Consider the following 20,366-nt stretch of genomic DNA (forward strand, 5'->3'; position numbering starts at 1 on the left):
TCATTTTGTTTAACAATATTTAAAAAAATAAATAAAAGTACAATTAAACATAGATAACAAACATTTTAAACTTAAGTCAATATGCAACTACAGGGATCCTTCTGCATGGACTCATGGTCCCTGTTTCTGTCTGAGTTTGATACTACTCAAGGTATAGGAGTGTTAACCCCCAAGGGCCCAAAACAAGGGGATGGGGGAATGTGAAAGGAAGGCAAGTGCTAAGAAACAAAATTTTTAGAAACTTTTTTTAAGTGAATACATTTCTAATGTCCAAAATTCACTCCTCCATCCCCACAGAATGCCTTTTTCATAAAATAGGGCACAGCATGTGTTATGAGTAAGAGTTTAGAATCTCTAGCAACCAGGGTGGGGACAGAGTATAGTTTTGAAAACTTACAGCCAGCCCCCAAAAATGCCTTATTTTGAAGCTCTGGGGAATAAAGGGTATTATATAGCTAATGCTCCCAGGAGACAGAATGGAGCCACATGGAATCTTTTCTTTTTTCTTTTAAACATTTACCTTCTGTTTTAGTATTAATTCTAGTATCTTAGTATCAGTTCTAAGAGAAAAACCACAAGGGCTAGGCAATTAGAGTTAAGTGACTTGCCTAGAGTCACATAGCTAGGAAGCGTCTGAGGTCACATTTTGAACCCAGGACCTCTCGTCTCCAAGTGTGGTGCTCTATGCAACCTGCTACCTAGCAGTCCTGTCACATGGAATCTTGAGAATGGTCCCCTAATCCCAGGACCTACTCCTGAAAGGCATAACAACTAAAAGGGCCCAAACTGAGTCAGTGTCAGGACAGAAACAACCCCAAGGAGCTTATAAAGTACTGTTTGTTCTCCTACTCTTTTCTTGTCCCCAAACTCCTTGGTCAGAATCAATGATATATTTAGATCTAAGGGGGCAGATACACTCTCTCCCAGAAGAGCAAGGTTCAGCCCTCAAATTCCAAAATTCCTTACTATTAGAACAGGGGGAAGAAAATCACCACCACAACTCTTCCCACTCATACCCACTCATGCATACTAAAATTGCCAAAGTCCATCTTCAAATACAATGGAATTCTATTTGGCAACAGGTTGTATTGGCTATATGTTTTTCTTTTTTAAAAATAAGTTTTTTAATCATGTCTCTTTTTTACCACCATAATTTTCCCCAGTATCTCTCTACACTGCCCCCATCCTACCCCTTCACAGAGAGCCATTCCATATAACAAATAATATTTTAAAGACAAAAAATGGGAAGGCATAATCACCAAAACCAATTAGTACACTGAAAAAGTCTGAGGATATGTGCAACGTACCATACTCATGGCACTAGATATACTTTTCAACGCATCCAAGTTGTGAAAGGCAAGGCAAATGAAATAATTATAAAGCACTTAGTGTAGCGCCTAGCACATAGTAGGTGCTATATAAATGTTCACTATTACTATTATTAAATGATTCAACATGCGAATTAGAGATTAATCTTAATCAACATATAGTTATTTCCAGCAGCCACCTTTTTAAAATGTATATGGCCCAGGGTATAAATAAACCTTAGGAATTAGCAGTCTCAATCCAAACTCACTGGATAACTCCAACTAGGCACCCTCTCCTAACTTAGTTTCATGAGATATGCCTCTTCCTGTCCTTGGTCATGAAATTCTGCTCTATAAAACCTAGTAAATGTCTCTACAGAGGAAACAGAATTTCACTGGTGAAGAAAACAATCTTAGGATGAAATTTGCAACTCTACATGGCTGCAGAGCCCAGGAAAGAAGGGGGGTTGGGGAAGGGGGAGTGAAGGGGTAAGGGAGACAACTATCCAGAAGCCAGAGCTTATTCCTAGGTACAAGTGGGCAACACTTAGGTCCAGCTAGGGCACATCTGCTTGGCAGAATAAAATATGCTGACATAGCTGCTTCTCTCTGATTCCAAAACTAACTTTCAATTTGCAAGGGGCAGGTTTAGATTAGGTTTTAAAAGCAGCAGTCAAAAGGAAAAGTTCAAAACAAAACACCAACACAGTGACAAACAAGTCAATACCTTTCAAGCCTTTAGTCGGTGCTGCAATAAAACATCACCTATTCACAGGGCTTAGAGAATATGCCAAGAGGGCCTGGATGCCCAAGAATATAGTGGGGAATGGAGACTATTCAGTCAGCTCCTATTTCAGCTCTGAGAAATGAGGGGACAGAGAGAAAAACAGACTCTAGAAGAAAGAATCTCTACCCCTCTCGGAGGGGGAATATCCTAAAATGATCCACACGGATTCCCCTAGGCTCTTGAAGCAGCAAAAGTAAAACTAAATTCTATAAGATGAATACAAACTGCATTAAAAAACTGCCTGGTGATAATTTAGTCTCTTCCTCCACAGGGAAAGAGCCATCAGCTGGCTGGGTTCTCCACTCACTCAGTAAGAACCAGATTCTGAAAAGCTATTTTAAATCACAAAGTCCCCCCAACTGACAACTGGAGTACTACCATCCGGATGAAGGGGCCAACACAGAAGCTTCAGAGCAGGAGCCAATGAAGGACACACGCAGTTGGCTGCAGAATTCCACACACTATTACCAAAATTATCAGCAACATCGAAAGCAGCACCAGCTCCCTAAGAGAAGGGCAAAGCAAAAGGAAAGCAAGCCTATGAGGGGAGTCAGTCCTGCACAGTTATTCTAGAGATGGAAAACATAAAAACATAGTCCCTTTTAATGCTAATGCCTTTCTTCTGAAATTATCTCCAATTCATCCTGTATAAATTTTATTTGTGCAGTTGTTTGCATGTTGTATTCCCCTTCCTTCCCTATTAGAATATGAATTCTCTCAGGACAGGGACTATTTTTTATTCAATCAATCAACAGATATTCAATATCTACTATGTGCCAGGCATTTTGCTAAGTACTGGGGATACAAAGAAATGTAAAAGATAGTTCTTCCTCTCATTGTGAAGGAAACCAGGGGCAAACAAATATAAACAAAGCAAGCTATATAGATCATAAATAGGAAATAATTAGCAGAGGAAAGGCATTAGAATTAAGGAATTAGGCAAGGTTTTATGGAGGAGATGAGATTTTAGTTGGAACTTAACAGAAGCCAGGGAGGTCAGCAGAGTGGATGAGGGAAAACATTTAAGCACAAGGACAACCAGGTAAAATGCCCAGAGCCAAGTGATGGGACTGGGGAACTGTCAGATTAGTAACACTGGAGGGAAGAGTACATTTTGAGGGAGTAAGATGTAAAAACACTGGAAAAGTGGGGGGAGGGAAGGTTATGAAGGGCTTTGAATGGACCATTACAATAACCGCTATGGGTAGGGTGGGATGGTCTGCCTGCTCCAAGGCTCTCCCCATATCCAGGATGACATGTGAAGTAGGCAGACCATCCACTCCCTCGGTGGTTATTGCAGTGGTCTAAGTATAAGTCGGTGAGAGTCTGCACCAGAGTGCAGGTAGCATCAGAGGACAGAAGGGGACACATCCAAGAGAAGTTGCAAGCTTGGGGGCCTGGGAGGATGGAGGTAGGAAGGAAAAGAGAGTTTGGGTGAAAGATAATGAATTCAGTTTTGAACATATTGAGTTTAAGATGTCTACTAGGCATCCAACTGGACATGTCTGAAAAGCAGTTGGACATGGGACTGGAGATCAGCAGAGAGGTTGGGGTAGAGAAATAAATTTGAGAATCACCAGCTGGGTAGCTCAGTGGATTGAGAGCCAGGCCTAGAGATGGGAGGTCTTAGGTTCAAGTCTGGCCTCAGATACTTCCCAGCTGTGTGACCCTGGGCAAGTCACTTGACCCCCATTGCCTACCCTTACCACTCTTCTGCCTTGGAGCCAATACACAATATTGACTCCAAGATGGAAGGTAAGGATTTAAAAAAAAAAAAAAAAAAAAAAAAAGAATCACCAGGATAGAGATGGGAGCTGATGAAATCACCAAGTAGTATGGAGGGAGAAGAAAGGAGGTCCCAGGACTGAACTCTGAGGGAAACCTACACCTAGAGAGTATCATGGGAAGGAGGTTCCAACAAAAGAGACTGAGAAAGAGCAGTCTGACAGACAGGAGGAGAATCAGGAGGGAGGAGGTATCCCAAAAACCTAGAGAGAAGAGAGTATCAAGATAAAGAAAGTGATTGAAGGCATCAAAAGACTGAGAAAAGACACTAAATCTGGCAACTAAGAGATCAGTAGAAAATTTGGAAAGAATGGTTTAGGTGGAGTGATAAAGTCCAGAAGCAGATTATAAGGAGTTAAGTAGACAGTAAGAGGAAAATGGTGGTCACTATTGTAGATGGCCTTTTGAAGGAGGTTGACCACTAAGAGCAGAAGAGAAATAGGGCGACAGCAGGTATCGAAAGATCAAGAGAGAGTCTTTCTTCACATCCCCCAAATCTAGCATGGTGCCAGACCCATAGCAACCACTTTACCTACTGATTATTTATTTAGTTAATTTGCTAGTTATTTGTTACTATTTATTAAATTAGTGCTTACTGGCTGATTAATTCATTGATAAGACCTTGTACACTATAACCAGAAAAAAAAGAAAATGAGCTTCTAGGATAAGATGAAAAAAATTACAATTCAGTAGTATTTGTTAGTGTTAAAGAATGTAATATCAGAAATGGCATATGCAAAACTCTCTATTCTAATAAAAGACAATTAGGAGTTCCAAGTTTAAAAAAAAAAAAAAGGACACAAAGAAATCTCTCTGTGACAATGAGTAGGACAACCTACATGCCCTCAAAATCGAGGCAGTCAGTTACCAGAGTAATAAGCAATAAATGTACTTATCTAGATCACTACTGACAAAGTCAAGTCATTAGAGTGCTGACCAAAGTCTGAGCATTTGGGTTCAAATTCTGTCTCCCATGCTTATTACCTGCATGACTTGGTCAAACCACTTGCTACTCAAAATGGACTTCATCATCCTCATATGTAAAATGATAGAGTTGGATTAGATGGTCTTTGAGATTAGAGCTCTAGATCTGTGCTCTTATGTCTTTTGTCTGACTTCTTTTTAAAAAATAACTACCCTTTTTCTTGTTTGTTTTTTTTAACCCTTATCTTCTGTCCATTCTAAGACAGAGATACATAAGAACTAGGCAATCTGGGTTAAGTGACTTGCCTAGAGTCACATAACTAGAAAGTATCTGAGACCAAATTTGAACCCAGGACCTCTCATCTCCAGGCCTAGCTCTCTAGCCACTGAGCCATCTAGCTGCCCCCCCACCCCCCAGTGAAGATTCTTTTTTTTTTTTCCTTAACATTTATCTTCCATCTTAGAATCAATACTAAGTATCATTTCCAAGGCAGGTGAGCAATAAGGGCTAGGCAATGGGGGTTAAGGGACTTGCCCAGGGTCATACAAGTAGGAAGTGTCAGAGGCTACATTTGAACCCAGGACCTCCTGTTTCCAGGCTTGGCTGTGTTTTGTACCCTGAACAATGCACAGAGCTGAGCTTGACAGACACCTATCAACTAAACGGATGAAGCAACTCCTACAAGAACTGGAAGTCTTAATTTCAAAAAATAGAAACAGACTCATTTCCAATATTTTTGGTTTCATTCTATAGATGGCAGCTACTCAGGCCTGCTTACTATGTGGCAAGCACTGTGCTGAGCAAGTGAGACTGTACATAGCTTTGAAAACAACACTATGAGCTCTGCCCTCAAAGAACTCACGTTCCAATGGGGAAAAACACATCTATACACAGGCGACTAGTAAGACTAGATGGAAGGTAATCTGAAACGGAAAGGTACTTGCAGCCAGAAGGAAGCAAGAAAGACCTCCTGCAGAAAGTAGAATTTGAACTGAGTCCTGAAGGAAGCCAGAGAAGTCCAGTGGCAGAAGTGAGGAAGAGAAGTGACCCAGACCTCAGGGACAGCCTGTGCCAAGACACAAAGATGGGTGTTGCCTGGGGGGGAGAAGAGTGAGAATAGCAGGTCGACTGGTGAAGTTGGCATCATTGTTGTCTCTGCCATATTACATATATTCATTTCTCTTCCCCACTGATAAGAAATGGGCTTTAACAGAGCATACAGAAAGGGAATAGGAACCACCATGTAGAAAATATCAACAGGTGAGAAACTCAACTTCATGCTGACCATATATCCCATCATTCGCAAGTAATGGAAATTCCCAACCAAGTGGCTTTGGCTCCCTCCATTCTGGGTCAAGGAAAGAAGGCTAGCGGTCCATGAAAGAACAAGAGATTAAGTCCCATGTCTAGAGGCTTGGTTCCTCTTTCCCTGCTTACACTAACTACCCCCCTTCCCAACTCCATCCCCCACTTCTGCCTTCCCTTGATTTAATGAAATATTCCCAGTGGGTTCACACCCGGCTTGAGTTTATTTTCCTAACCATTCTGGGGCAGGCAGTCTGCAGACACAGTTGGCCAACTATTTAGAGGTCTCCATATGTCTGTGGAGCTTTGTTCACATCTAGAATATTACAAGTCTATTATATCTTCAGAGGTTACTACAGATAAAATTATTCAGCTGGTATACTTGATACATTTTCAATGAAATAGAAACCAAAAGGAAAAAAAGTGAAATGAAATAAACAAACAAAAACTCACCATAATATCTTAACTATGGGAAACTCCTCATACATTTAGGATTATTCATGAAAATCTCTTTGATAATAGAGATTAAATTCAATGATCCAAATTTTTCTAACTTCTATGGCTCCTACATTCTCCATCAGGAAAGTAAGATGTATGCTATGGGTGGCTATTGGAAATGAAGAAGGTCTTTTTGCTAAGGAATCATTTAACTAATTGAGAAGCCACCTGGATAAGTGCAGAGGTAAACCGATTCTCAGAAATAACCTATTTACTCTCTCCTGAAACTCCTTGCAACTTTCACATGGTAGTGGAAGTAAATCCCACGTAGATGAGAATTCAGTCACTAATGAAAGGCCCCCCCAACATCATGGCTTTCCACACCAAAGTCTAGAATTTCACACTCATTTTCTAATGTCATAGTAACTTTGAAGAAGGCTATCAGGATAAGCTTAGACTATATTTGGTGAATCTTCCTTCCCCCTCCTTCCAGATGTTTTGACTCTCCTCAACTATCCTCAGATGTGATTTTGAGCTATTGTGCGTTATGAAAAGTTCCACCAGTTTATATCCTCATCCCTCCTCCAAGAAGTCTCCCCCAAATACTTCAAACCCACACTGCCTATCCTTTCTCTAATTCTCAAATTACTGCCTCTCAGGGTCCTGATCAAATAAGATCTCGTATTATTATTTAAGCAATGCACATGGCTTCTCCTAAGACAGTAAATTGCTCTGAAGAAAAGCACTCTATCTTATATGTCTGTTGTATTCAGAATCAGAGCAGATCCAAGATGGAGAGCTGGAAAGGGTCCAACCCACTCCTGAATAAGCAGCCCCTCAACATATGGTCAAACAGCCAGTTCCTACATGAAGATCTTCAAGACAGAGAAACTAACTCCCAATCCCCCTTTGCATTGTTATGTTGATAAATAACAGATATTTTGGGAAAGCAGATAATTATGCCAGGGCCAATAACCTCCAAGTCACAGATACTGACTGACAGGCTTCAGTGAGAAGGGAGGGGGTTAGACACTCCTGACTCTCAAACCCCTCCCTCCAAACAGTTGATTTTCAGTTGGGATAATGGAGACAAGCTGAGGTTCTTCTGGCAAGTTTCTGTTGAAGCTGAACTTCAATGATGTTCCCTTTCTTTAACTTATATTCCCCACAAGTCTGATAGAGGAATAAGTAGAAGCTAGTTATCTAAATGCTGAGGACTGAGATGGATCTGATCTTCTTAAAACTGGGAGCTGAGGGGGCAGCTGAGTAGCTCAGTGGATTGAGAGCCAGGCCTAGAGACAAGAGGTCCTAGGTTCAAATCTGGCCTCAGGCACTTCCCAGCTGTGTGACCCTGGGCAAGTCACTTGACCCCCATTGCCTACCCTTACCAATCTTCCACCTATAAGTCAATACACAGAAGTTAAGGGTTTAAAATTTAAAAAAAAAAACAACTGGGAGTTGAGAGGATTCAAGCTAGGATGGTAGCTAAGAGCAGTGAGTATCCCCAAATAATTCCCAGGCACAGATATTGAAAGTAAAGCTTATATTAAGAAGGAAAGGGAAAAGCTAGAAGGGGTAATTGGGTTTTGGATAAGGAAAAGGTAACCCTGATCTGTTAGGCTGAAGCTGCCCTTCTCCCCCACAGGAGGGGGTGAAGGGCACTTGGCTAAACTGGCTCTCTTGTTAATAGTGAATATTTCTAATCACTAAATCATTAAATAATTGTTGTACTGATGTTGGTAAGGACTAATCCTACTAAGCAGGCTAACTCCTGAGTAGAAACCACGATGGCTTTAGCCACAATGGCCTTCTCAGGTGAACCCCCAAGTCAGGAGCAGTAAGCAGTGAGATCTGCTAACATAAACCCCCAGAAGCAACTCACTAACCTTTCTCAACTGTCCCCTCACCCAAAGTTCTCCGGGGGGGGGGGGGGGAAGGTCCCCTGGAATTCTGGGTGAGGCTGACCCTGTATTTTGCAGGGATTCCGTCCTGCCATCCTTCACATAACAACATCAAGCACATAGTAGACCTTTAATGAATAATTATAGAATTGAATCTGATCAGATTCCCAAAGACATGAAACACTTAGGACTTACTAAGTAGCATGACAGTTACTTGTCAGATGCCATACTCTTCAATTTTTGCTTGGAATTCATTTACCCAACTTCTAGTATAAATAGTTTACCAGAGTAGCTGTTCCTCCCACAAAATAAATTCAGAAATTTAACAGGTTTCTACATGACAGTTTAAGGAAGTAGACGATAAACTGTGAGACTGTAGCAAGAGAGCAAGACTGGGATCAGAGCATGAGGGCTTGGGCATGACCTCTATCTATCCCTGGGTCTGATCGGGCCCTTTACCTTTCAGAGCCTCAATCTCCTTATTTGTAAAATGAAGAAATTGACTATTTAGACTAGATGGCTTAAAGCCCCTTTCAGCTCTAACTCCTCAATCCTATGCTGGCCATGAAGCATCATTTTAGAGATGCTGCCACAATGTGTCTCTCCTAAATAAACCAAAAGGAACACATTAGCTATTAGTGGGCCTGGAGAGGCATGAGCTCTAAAATTTGTATGTCTTCACTGGGAGGAAAGCACTGAGGGGTACCTTTTCAGCCCCCAAACCTCCCCTCTCATGCTTCCTAACATTGAGAAATATCTGTCTTCTTCTTTTTTTTTTTTTTAAACCCTTACCTTCCATCTTGGAGTCAATACTGTGTATTGGCTCCAAGGCAGAAGAGTGGTAAGGGTAGGCAATGGGGGTCAAGTGACTTGCCCAGGGTCACACAGCGGGGAAGTGTCTGAGGCCAGATTTGAACCTAGGACCTCCCATCTCTAGGCCTGGCTCTCAATCCACTGAGCTACCCAGCTGCCCCCTCTGTCTTCTTTTAAATCATGAAACACATCCACTGATTTGTAAGCCTGTTCCCAAAACAATTCAAGCCAAGTACATTGCTAGGACACCTCAGCATTGGCCCCCTCACAGGAAATCAGATGGAATCTATGAAGACATTTCATCCACAAAATTTGTAAGCACAGGCAGTGATCCCACTTGAAAACAAAGCTTTAAGTCCTAGCCTAGAAGGCAGGAGTTAGCTGTTGCCTGATGATCTCAGTCTGCTAGGACCAGAAGGCCACTAAGACCAAATCCAATCAGAGTTAAAGCTAAACGAAACACCATGACACTATGACAATGCCACTGTCCTCACTAAGTATGCATCTGTATTTCAGTCTCTTTCAAGGGGCCTGGCATGATTTAAGTCCAAGAAAAACCTGCCCTTCAGACAGTGAGAACTAAATATTTAGTCTGGGGGGCTGAGCAAAGAAGCTAATCTTTCACTGTGCTCCAGGGGCAGGAGAGCAAAGTGCTATCACTGAAAAGGTAAAAGGTGGATTTCCCTCCTCCCTGCACCAACCCATCTTTACATCTGAGGCCTCTCTAGGCAATAATTCCCCCTCACTCAAACTCCCAAATCTGCTACTGCATTAACTGCTACCAGATGGAGGAGCAACTATAAAATGTGGAGTAGCTGAGAGGCTCAGAACATGCTACCCAACCAGAAGTATCTTCCAAATGATTTTCTGGAAGATGGCAGCAGCTATCATGTATACCCACAGCATGCCCAGATCACAAGGGCATCATCCCAGAAATGCAAATGGTTACCTATAGAAAAATATTGCTACTGGCCATACAATGCTGTAGTCTGGTCATCCACATGGGGCTTTACATGAATACACAAATGACTTTGTCCATCACAAAGCAATAAGTATTTACTGGACTTCCATAATATGTAAGGCTCCAAAATAGAATTATCTTTGTGGTAGAGTCCAGCGGATGTTTTAACTTAATTTTTAATAAGTTACAATACAGAAAAAGAATGCATGTGCATGTGTGTGTGCATGTATGTGTGTGTGTGTGTGTGTGTGTGTGCGTTTTCCCTTAAATTAATCTTTAGGAGAAATTCTGGGGGCAAAGGTCAAATACATAAATCCGAGCATATTCAAGGTACTGTGACAGCTTACCCATTAAAATCCCCCCCTTGTCCTTTAAGTAAAATGGAGTAATAGCTCTGTCAGCTACAAAGAAAGCTTTCTAAACCAACTGGAACTCCCAAATACTTGTAGCTAAAGATAAGAAAGAAGCAATGTCTTCAATGAGTGAGAAGGTTAAGCTGTCCCTCCCTCCCCATGGATATCTAGTTACCACTTTAGCCTGGGACCAGATCTAGTATTTCCCATGATGAAAGCTCCTTTAGCTGAAATAAGATTTGCTAATGGCACCATCCATCTCAGTACTGCAAGATCAAGACTTTTTAAAAAAACCCTTACCCTTCCATCTTAGAATCGATATTAAGTATTGGTTCCAATGCAGAAGAGCTAGGAAGTATTTGAAACAAGATTTGAACCCTAGACACTCCCCTTCTCTAGGCCTGGCTTTCAATCCACAGAGCCACCTGACTGCTCCCCGTTCAGACTTTTAAAAAGCTGCCTAACAAATCATGCGTAAACATGACTATCCCATCTCTTCAAAGGATGACTTTAGTGACAATGTACATAAGCAAACCAAATACCAAGTCTCCCTTCCACCTTCTTCTCAAACTATAGAAATGTAAAAATGCCTCAACCTCATCAACCAATGAAACCAGTCTAGGCCACTGTGGTCAACTGAAATGGTTAGCAGGACATTTCCAAAGGCCATGCCTGTTCCCTGGAAGTCACACAAGCACAAGCAATAATTATTTTTGCTTTTTAAAGCCTGCTGCTTCTCTGTGTTTCTGCCTCAGGAAAATTTTGTCCAAATTTACCAAGACTAATGGGGATTGTACCAATCAATCCATCAGCTGCTCCCTAAGGAACACACCAGACAGCCACAGTGAGATGGCTTTTTTCCATAAACTGCCTGGAGACTTTGTATACTGTGATAAACAAGTCATGTAGTCCCCACCTCCAATCCCTCTAGCATCAATACAGTCATAACAGCTACTCTCTGCCCAATAACTGTTGCCATGGGAATGTTCTTTCACTATTAACCCAAGGATAGAATGGAAATTTCACTAAATTAAATGAAATCACTTATAATGAGAGCGATGGGACACATTATGACACAAACTCCAAGGGATATATATGCATCCATATTGTGGTTCTAAAAGGGGTGATGTAACAGCACCTGATGAAGGACAAAGACAAGATCTCCTCTATGCCCTCCAAAAAACTAGTCACTTAGAATAATCAAATCTGGCAACCACCATCCCTACCAATAAGCCTAAACTCCTGCCTTTCCCAAAGGTCTAGGATCTCCTCTCACCTCTGGACCACCAGAAAAAGCTTTAATTCTTAAGACTGGGAATTTCTGAAAACTTTCCTATGTAAATTGCCTCTTAGCTACACCTTTCAATAATGCCAAGGACCTTCCTCTATTTTGGGTGCTCCTGATGTTTAGGGGTAAGAAATCCATACCTGGATCGGCCTCCGAAACAGTTTGTGCTGGGCGGCTGGTGCCGTGCCTCAGTCGCTGGAGCTGTCCCACTGGGCTCTCTCCCAGGTAGCTGTGCTCCTGATAGGGATATCCACACAAAGAGGACAGAAAGTTTAGACCCTCAATCACTACAATAGGGCTAAGGCCCCCTCCCCCTCCATAGCTGACAGAACCCTGGTTTCAGGAACCATCAAAGGAAAATTAAATAAAGGACATTGGAACCCAAGTACCCTATAGCCATTAGGAGAGAGAACCCAAGTAGAAGCAAATGGACAAAGAGATAGATATAGAAGACTTGACTAGAGTCAACATGAAATAGAGAGCATAAACACAAATCTTGGGAAAAGAGTTATTTTGCTCTAGGCCTTCCTAAGTCTTGGGAAATAGCGTGGTGGCCCAATGGAAAGAGTGCTGCCCTTGGAGTGAGAAATCCTGGAGTTCAAATCCTATCTCAGATACTTACTTGCCATATGACCCCTCAGCAAGTTATCACCTCTTTGTGTCTCAGTTCCCTTATCTGTTTAACAAAGGAGTAGAACTCAACTGATGGCCTCTAAAGCCTTTTCCACTTCTAAATCTATGACTCTAGGCCTCCATATTCTCACTTATAAGTTGAGAGGGATGATCTCTGAGGTGCCTTACAGCTTTAATATCTTATCATTCTAAGATCTTATGCTTATTTTTAGATACTTTTAAGATCTGTAATTTCCTAGGTGTGAATAGTCCCTCCAATGGCAAAAAAAAAAAAAAAAAAAAAAAATGCAACCTCTTGGCAACTCGGTAAACAGTTTTTAAAGGATACTCTGGCTGCAAAAGTCAATAGCCTGTGAGCCACTTGGTAATGAGTCTCTTCCAACTCAACTAGATGGGGTCCTGACCACCAGAGACATTATCTACCAGAGTGCTCTAAACCTTACCTCTTCAGGAGGTTCTACCAGTTTGTGCTTCCCTGATCCCCACCCCTAACCCCTATGCTGTGATGAGACCACATTGAGATGTAAAACCTCAGTGGATCTTGGTCTCTTAAATGGAAATTCATTTCAAGGTCACAGAAAATGAGCAAGTGTGTATGAAAACACAGGGAGAAAATGATTTGTGGGAAATGCTCCACTAAGACCCTAATCTTTGGACCCAAAGTGGCCCTGAAGCTATGTTGCCAATCTCCCTTAGTCCTGTTCAGCACTCTCCTAGCCTGCTCCAATTCAGGAACCCTTCCTTCATTCAGCCAAGCAAATGAGGGTCTAGTTTCTGAGCACGTCTATCTGTCTGTCTGTCTGTCTGTCCTTCATGGTTCTCATGCTCTACCTCAGTGATTCCCAAAGTGGGCACCACCACCCCCTGGTGGGTGCTGCAGCAATCCAGGTGAGCAGTGATGGCCACAGGTGCATTTGGGGGCGGTGAATAATTGTAAGGGGGCAGTGATAGTATGTGACAGGGGGTGCTAAGGAATATTTTTTCTGGAAATGGGGCAGTAGGCCAAAATAGTTTGGGAACCACTGCTCTATCTCCTTATCCCAGAATCAGAATACCCAGAACTTTGCCTCCTCTGTCCTACAGAGAGCCTCTCTGGGACAAGGAAAACTCTTTGGTCATACTGAATGCAACAAGATACTTAGCAAAGGAGGTATGAGGAAAACTAATTCATTTCAGGGGCCAGGATTCATGAAATAATTTCTTTCTGGATCCAAAAGATCCAGTTTCACAGTAGAGCAAGTGAACTAAATGTTCATCTCTTCTAGCTCTGTACATGTTTTGTTAGATTTGTATTGTTAAGCTGGGAAGCAAGGCTGATCTGTCTTTCAGTAAGAATGACAGACAACAATGGACAACCAAAATGTTGCACTGGTATCCACGACACATTAACTCACAAACCAGAAAAAGGCCTCCAGCATGAAGGATGGATTCTCTATGAAGAAATACTAAAAGACAGAGAAAAGAATAGCCTAGGGGTGCTGAAATCTACTCCATGAAGGCAGTGACTATGCTGAGGAGATCAAGAATACACTAAAATATTAGTGCCTATAAGTATCTGAATTACAGATGAATCCATCTCCAAAGACGTGCATTCACACAGTATATCCTCAGATCTCTCCATTAGGCACAACTACATAAGGAAGAGGAAAAATGAGCAAGAGGAAACAGCTATTTCCAAAAATTCACAGGGACTGAATGTAGCTTTTTGCCTTTGCTACTAAACCAGAGAGACAAGCATTCACTTTTAAATTTCATATACATCCTCAATCAAGTTAAGTCTTGGGAAAACCAGGTTATAGAAAGCCCAGATTCTTGACTTAGACATAAAATCTGAAACCAGAAAATATACCCAGCTCTTTACTGAATCCAAGATGCTCTGGTACCTTTCACCTAAAAAGAAACTAGAGCCAGATATGGACCAGGACTGATTGAGAGGTACAAAGAATAAGGTTGCCTGATGTTAGCACTCCTCCACCTCCCAACCCCCATCTTAAGCCTTGCCACTCCCCTCTTCAGGCACTACCATGTGCAGTGGGGCAGCACTCACCGTCTGTCACGGCGTTGCCGTTAGGCACACTTCCCAGATCAACAGTTGGTCCGTCCAGGAAAATTGTCAGCTCTCCGCCTGAGACAACGCTGCCTTTGTTCTCTGTCTGCAGGTTCAGAGTCAGCTGCGTGTTCTCCACTGTTGGATAGAGAAAGCAATACAGAGAGAACAAACCAATTTCACCATTAAAGATTTTTTTCAATTGAAAGCCTCCCATTTTACTTAACTCTTTCTTTTTTCTGTCTTTTCTGTTTCAATCCTATTTTTTCTTACAGGAATCTGAAAGAAGGGCTAGAAGTTAGGTGACATATTGGGGAAAAAAAGGAGATTTGAGAGAATTTTCAAATAGTATCTACTACACCTCCCTCAAGAGTAATGGCAAACTAACCCTACTAGTGGAGTTTATTCCTTCCAGCTACAAAAGGAAATGAACATGATCAACTCTTCACTGGTTGAGTCCTATGACAGCAGAAGAGTCAAGATTTGGCCCTGGGATTGGGATGGAGAGGAGGGAAGCTCTTGAAATTAAGGAAAGGGCTCAAAAGAGTCAAATCTATGAGCCTGTTACAAAAGGGAGAACACTGATGATGTCTGTGGCAAATATTCTATGTATACCAAAAAAAATCTGCAAATATGATATTTAAATGTGGTTATAAAGGTCTTGAAAGTAAAACATAATATATAATCAGTCTTAATTCCTTTCTTTTCCAGGAATTATTTAGTACAAATATACTGTCCATGCAATTTTTAATGCCTTTTTTATTCTACTAATATTTTCAGCCACTATCACTTCTTGGTAATAAGTCCCATAACTCATTTTCTAAGACGTAGTACTTTTTACTTGTCTTAGAATGATCTCTTTTCAACTTCAGTGTCCACTCATTCCAAGTCTGATTAACAGTTCCCTTCCAATCCTCCTCTTTCTTCCCTAAAGAGTTCTAATTAATCTAAATCTACCTAATCCTTAAAGGGAACTTTCCCTTACTTGTCAAGTCTAGAGGCCTTTATGCAGACCTCTTTCTCTTTTTCTGCTTTCCTTAAGGTGCAGCAACCAGATACACCGGAATAAAACAATGTGTTCTGATTTGTTTCCAAGATACTTCTTGATGGAGCTGAGCACTGTGATAACCATTTTCATTAACTACCAAGCAAAAGTATTAGAGGAACAGTCTATAACCAACCCATAGATATATTCATTCTATCTTATGACATCATCTTCTAAACAAAGACAACAATGTCAAAGACCACTGGGCAAGAACCTCTCTCTGGACATCTTTGATATTATAACTGCTACTGGACTCTCACATGAGACAAAGGGGCCTGACCTTTAAAAAGGATAGCCTATGTAGGCATACCTGTGCCTTGACTCTCCCCAGGAAGCCAGAGAGGTAGAGACCACTAGGTCAGAAGGGTACATACACTCTCAGGCCCAGTCACTGCAGATGTTTTTGCTTACTATTTTTCTTGGTCACAAGTAAAAGAATCAATGGGGGAGGAAGAGGTGTGTGAAAGTAAAAAGCATTAATGAAGGATTTTTGTTTGCTTTTTTTTAAGACAACAGTGATAACACTGGCCCAAATCTGCTTATTCCAGTATCTCATAGCCCCAGTTTTGCTTTTCTTCCTTGTTTTCCACTAACTGTTTCTAGCCAGATCTATTTTATTTATAAAACACACACATACACACACACATGCACGCGCGCACAAAATACTGTGCAGTACATTTTATCTTCATTTCACTCTGGAGGTATTTTTATGTGTATTTTTTTTTTTATTATTAAACCTCTGAGAATACAATCTTCCATTCTTCAGCTTGCTTTACAAAAAAAAACCACAGAGCAGGGGAACTATACAATACATAATGGGGCTAAGAGAAGGTGATTAGCTAATTGCATGACAGGCTAGGGTACCCAGTGGAGCCTAGGAGGAGTGTGTGTGACTGGAAAATTCACCATGGAATTGGAGTTCTAAATAGAAGCATTAGCTGTCCTCCCTCTGGAACCCAACAGGAAAGTTGACAGACTTAACAGACATTCCTTCTTCTCTTTCACTCTTTCCTAATGCCTTCTAACCCATTCCTTTAAATTACTACAGTAATGCCAACTAAGTATAAGTTATCCCCTTGATGGCATGGGCTAGTTGGCCTCAGCCGGGGCTTCTAACTGGGAGTGTTTCCAATTGGACCAATTCTGTCTGTTCTATCAGTAGAAAGAACCACATGGAACAAAGGCCACATTGCTCCCTCAGCAATGACTAGAAAACACTTGTCACTTTCTATAACTAATGTTTTTTATGTTTGTTTGGTTTTTTTTATCCTCCCTTCACCTTAGAATCAATACTAAATATTGATTCCAAAGCAAAAGAACAGTAAGGTCTAGGCAACAGGGGTTAAGTGACTTGTCCAGGGTTACAAAACTAGGAAATGTCTGAAGCCAGATTTTGACTAATGTTTCGGAGTCTCTGTCAACTATGACCCACTGATCTGTCACCCTCCAATTCTAATCATGGGGCCTCTTCAGGACAGGAGGCCAACTTACAGAATGGTTGAAATAAATCAGGTGAAAATAGGACAGAACAAGGCATAAATACAAATGGAAATACTAGGGCGGGAGAATTCAGTTATTGCCCAGGATATGAGTTTATGCCAACCTCACAAATCAGCATAGACCTACTACTTTCTAAGTTATAGGGCTGGTGGTTGTTTGGTTTGTTACCCTTGAGATAATCTTAGCAAAAGGTTCAACAGACTGAAAATAAACTAGCCCTGACACCTAGAATCAAGATGCCCTTCTTCTTTATTCCTTTTATTCCAAACCAACCATATGGTGTATCAACCAGCAAAGAAAGAGAAAGTCATGAGCAAACACCTTTTGGCCTTTCATTAGCTTCCTCCTCTGAAGCTTCACTGATGTAGATGTGCCCCTGGATCTGAAAGGCTATACCAATGAACTGACAGTCCTTGTTGTTCTTAATAAGGTGGTAGGGCTTCAAGTACAGTCCCAGGAATGAGTGTGCCTATCAACCAAAGACTAGAAGGGCTCATCACCAGGCTGATCACAAGTGTAGTGAGTTTCTCTGCCATGGCAACTCACAAAGACGACCTACTAAAGCAAAAATAATTTATAATCCATGTCAGTGGAGGGATTCATGCCCCCACCCAAAAAAATAATAAATTCCTTAAGTTCTGACACATGTGCACACACTCTCTGTAGTAGGAATAAAGGTTATAGATATGCTTTAGTAATAGTGGATAGATTAACTAAATGGCCAGAAGCTTTTCCAGCAAAGCGTAACACCTCAGCTTTTGTTGTGAAAATCTTACTAAGAGAGTTAATACCTAGATTCTCTGTACCATTACATATTGCATCAGATTCTGGGTCCCATTTTGCAAATAAGATTGTAGCTATAGTTTATGAAACATTAGGAATTAAGAGACATCTTCACTCAATATTTAGACCGCAGTCCAGCGGACAGATTGAATGGGTGAATAAATCTCTAAAAAATCTTGTGGCAAAATTATGAGCAGAATCTCACATGAAATGGCCTGATGCGTTGCCATTAGCACTATTCCACCTAAGAAGCCAACCCAACAGCATCACACATATTTCACCATTTGAAATGCTGTATGGACATCCACCATTCCATGGCAAAGCACCTCAAAGCATTCACAAGTTATCACACCTAGGTATGGAATGCAAGCTATACGAATATATCAAATTGCTCAAGCAACGATTAAATCAGCTTCACAAATTAGGCTTGATACATCAAAGAGTACCTTTTGATTTTGATCTACACAACTTCCAACCCGGAGATTATGTTTACACCAGAAACTTCGCTAGGAAGTCTGTGTTAGAACCCAAGTGGCTTGGACCTTTACAAATAATTTTAACAACTCCAAGTGCAATCAAAATTGAAGGAAAAGATCCGTGGTTCCATGTCACCCATGTCAAGCCAGCTAAAGACATGTCCCAAAAACAACAACCACAAGACCCAGAAACTATACAACACAAAAATCAATTAGCACCAACTGATCAATCAAGCAAGTCCTCAGAAAATCCAAAATCTATACATAAAACCATAGAAACAGAGCAACAATCAGAACAACAATCAGAGCATGAGTCAGAAGCAGAAGTAGACCAAGAGCCAGTAAACAATCAGATTTTACACCCAAATGATTATCCCAATCTCAATCACTTAGAAGAATCATCTGTAAATAATTATGACAATGGAAAAGAATCAATGAAGGAAGAAGGCACAACATTTGATTTGCAATCAATACCAGATCTAGAAACTGATGACGGCGAATGAATGAAAGCACAAAGACTTAATCACGAACTCTTTTTTTTTTGTTACCTATAATAATCATCTTTATTAAAATCACAAAAGAAAAGAAGAAGAGAAAATAATCATATTTGATAGACATTTAAAAATTTGTTCCTGACCCAAGTCAGAAGGTGACAAGCGCTGGTGCATCAAACAACACAAGTCAAAAGTTAACAAGCGCTGGTGCATCAAAACAACACAAGTGCAAGTTGACAAGCACGGGTGCATCAAATGTCTCACTTGTTGCTGACTTCGCAGATCTTCATGAGGACAGCAAACCTGAGAACTACAAAGACATCCGTGACCAAATACATCTATCGTAAGGAGGACATCCACACTGTGAAGAGGAACATCGGATCAGCGTTGGACACATGTATTTGGAAATAGATAACTTACACCCAACAGAATTCTCACTGCACACAACACTAGATTCCATCCAAGCAGTACATGCTAATTGCAAAAGAATTCCGGTGGAGTAAGTATGTAACACATCATCACACGGATAAGTCACTAGACAACACATAAAACAGTTTCCTGACTTCACATTTACATGTGAGATATAAACTTACACTTAAAAGAGAAGGGTACTTTTATGACACAAATATGGTACTGATTCCAAAGCCAGGGAGATCAAAAACAGAGAAAGAAAACTATAGACCAATCTCCCTAATGAACATAGATGCAAAAATCTTAAATAGAATACTAGCAAAGAGACTCCAGCAAGTAATTAAGAAAATCATTCACCACGATCAGGTGGGATTTATACCAGGAATGCAAGGTTGGTTCAACATTAGGAAAACTATCCACATAATTGACCATATCAACAGTCTAACAAACAAAAATCACATGATTATCTCAATAGATGCTGAAAAAGCCTTTGACAAAATACAGCATCCATTCCTATTGAAAACACTGAAAAGTATAGGAATAGAAGGACCTTTCCTAAAAATAATAAACAGTATATACCTAAAACCATCAACAAACATCATATGCAATGGGGATAAATTAGAAGCCTTCCCAATAAGATCAGGAGTGAAACAAGGATGCCCATTATCACCTCTATTATTTAACATTGTACTAGAAACACTAGCAGATGCAATTAGAGAAGAAAAAGAAATTGAAGGTATCAAAGTGGGCAAGGAGGAAACTAAGCTATCACTCTTTGCAGATGATATGATAGTCTACTTAAAAAATCCTAGAGAATCAACTAAGAAGCTTGTAGAAATAATCAACAACTTTAGCAAAGTTGCAGGATACAAAATAAATGCACATAAATCATCAGCATTTCTATACATCTCCAACACACTAGAGCAGCAAGAAGTAGAAAGAGAAACACCATTTAAAATCACCCTAGACAATATAAAATACTTAGGAATCTACCTACCAAAACAAACAGAGCAATTATATGAAAACAACTACAAAACACTTTCCAAACAAATAAAACTGGAGTTAAACAATTGGAAAGCCATTGATTGCTCATGGGTAGGTCGAGCTAACATAA

General features: G+C 40.7%; 1 protein-coding gene across 1 annotated transcript in view; it reads right to left on the minus strand.

The window, feature by feature from the left end:
* Positions 1–20,366, minus strand: part of WWP2 (WW domain containing E3 ubiquitin protein ligase 2) — a 118,612-nt gene that overhangs the window by 77,759 nt on the left and 20,487 nt on the right. Inside the window, exons 4-5 of the mRNA XM_044663139.1 lie at positions 14,544–14,681; positions 12,004–12,100 (exon numbers count right to left, since the gene is read on the minus strand). Coding sequence (XP_044519074.1) covers positions 12,004–12,100; positions 14,544–14,681 — 235 coding nt within the window. The remainder of the gene's footprint in view (positions 1–12,003; positions 12,101–14,543; positions 14,682–20,366) is intronic.

Source organism: Gracilinanus agilis, chromosome 2 (assembly GCF_016433145.1).
Source record: "Gracilinanus agilis isolate LMUSP501 chromosome 2, AgileGrace, whole genome shotgun sequence".
In the NCBI taxonomy this organism is placed as follows: domain Eukaryota; kingdom Metazoa; phylum Chordata; class Mammalia; order Didelphimorphia; family Didelphidae; genus Gracilinanus; species Gracilinanus agilis.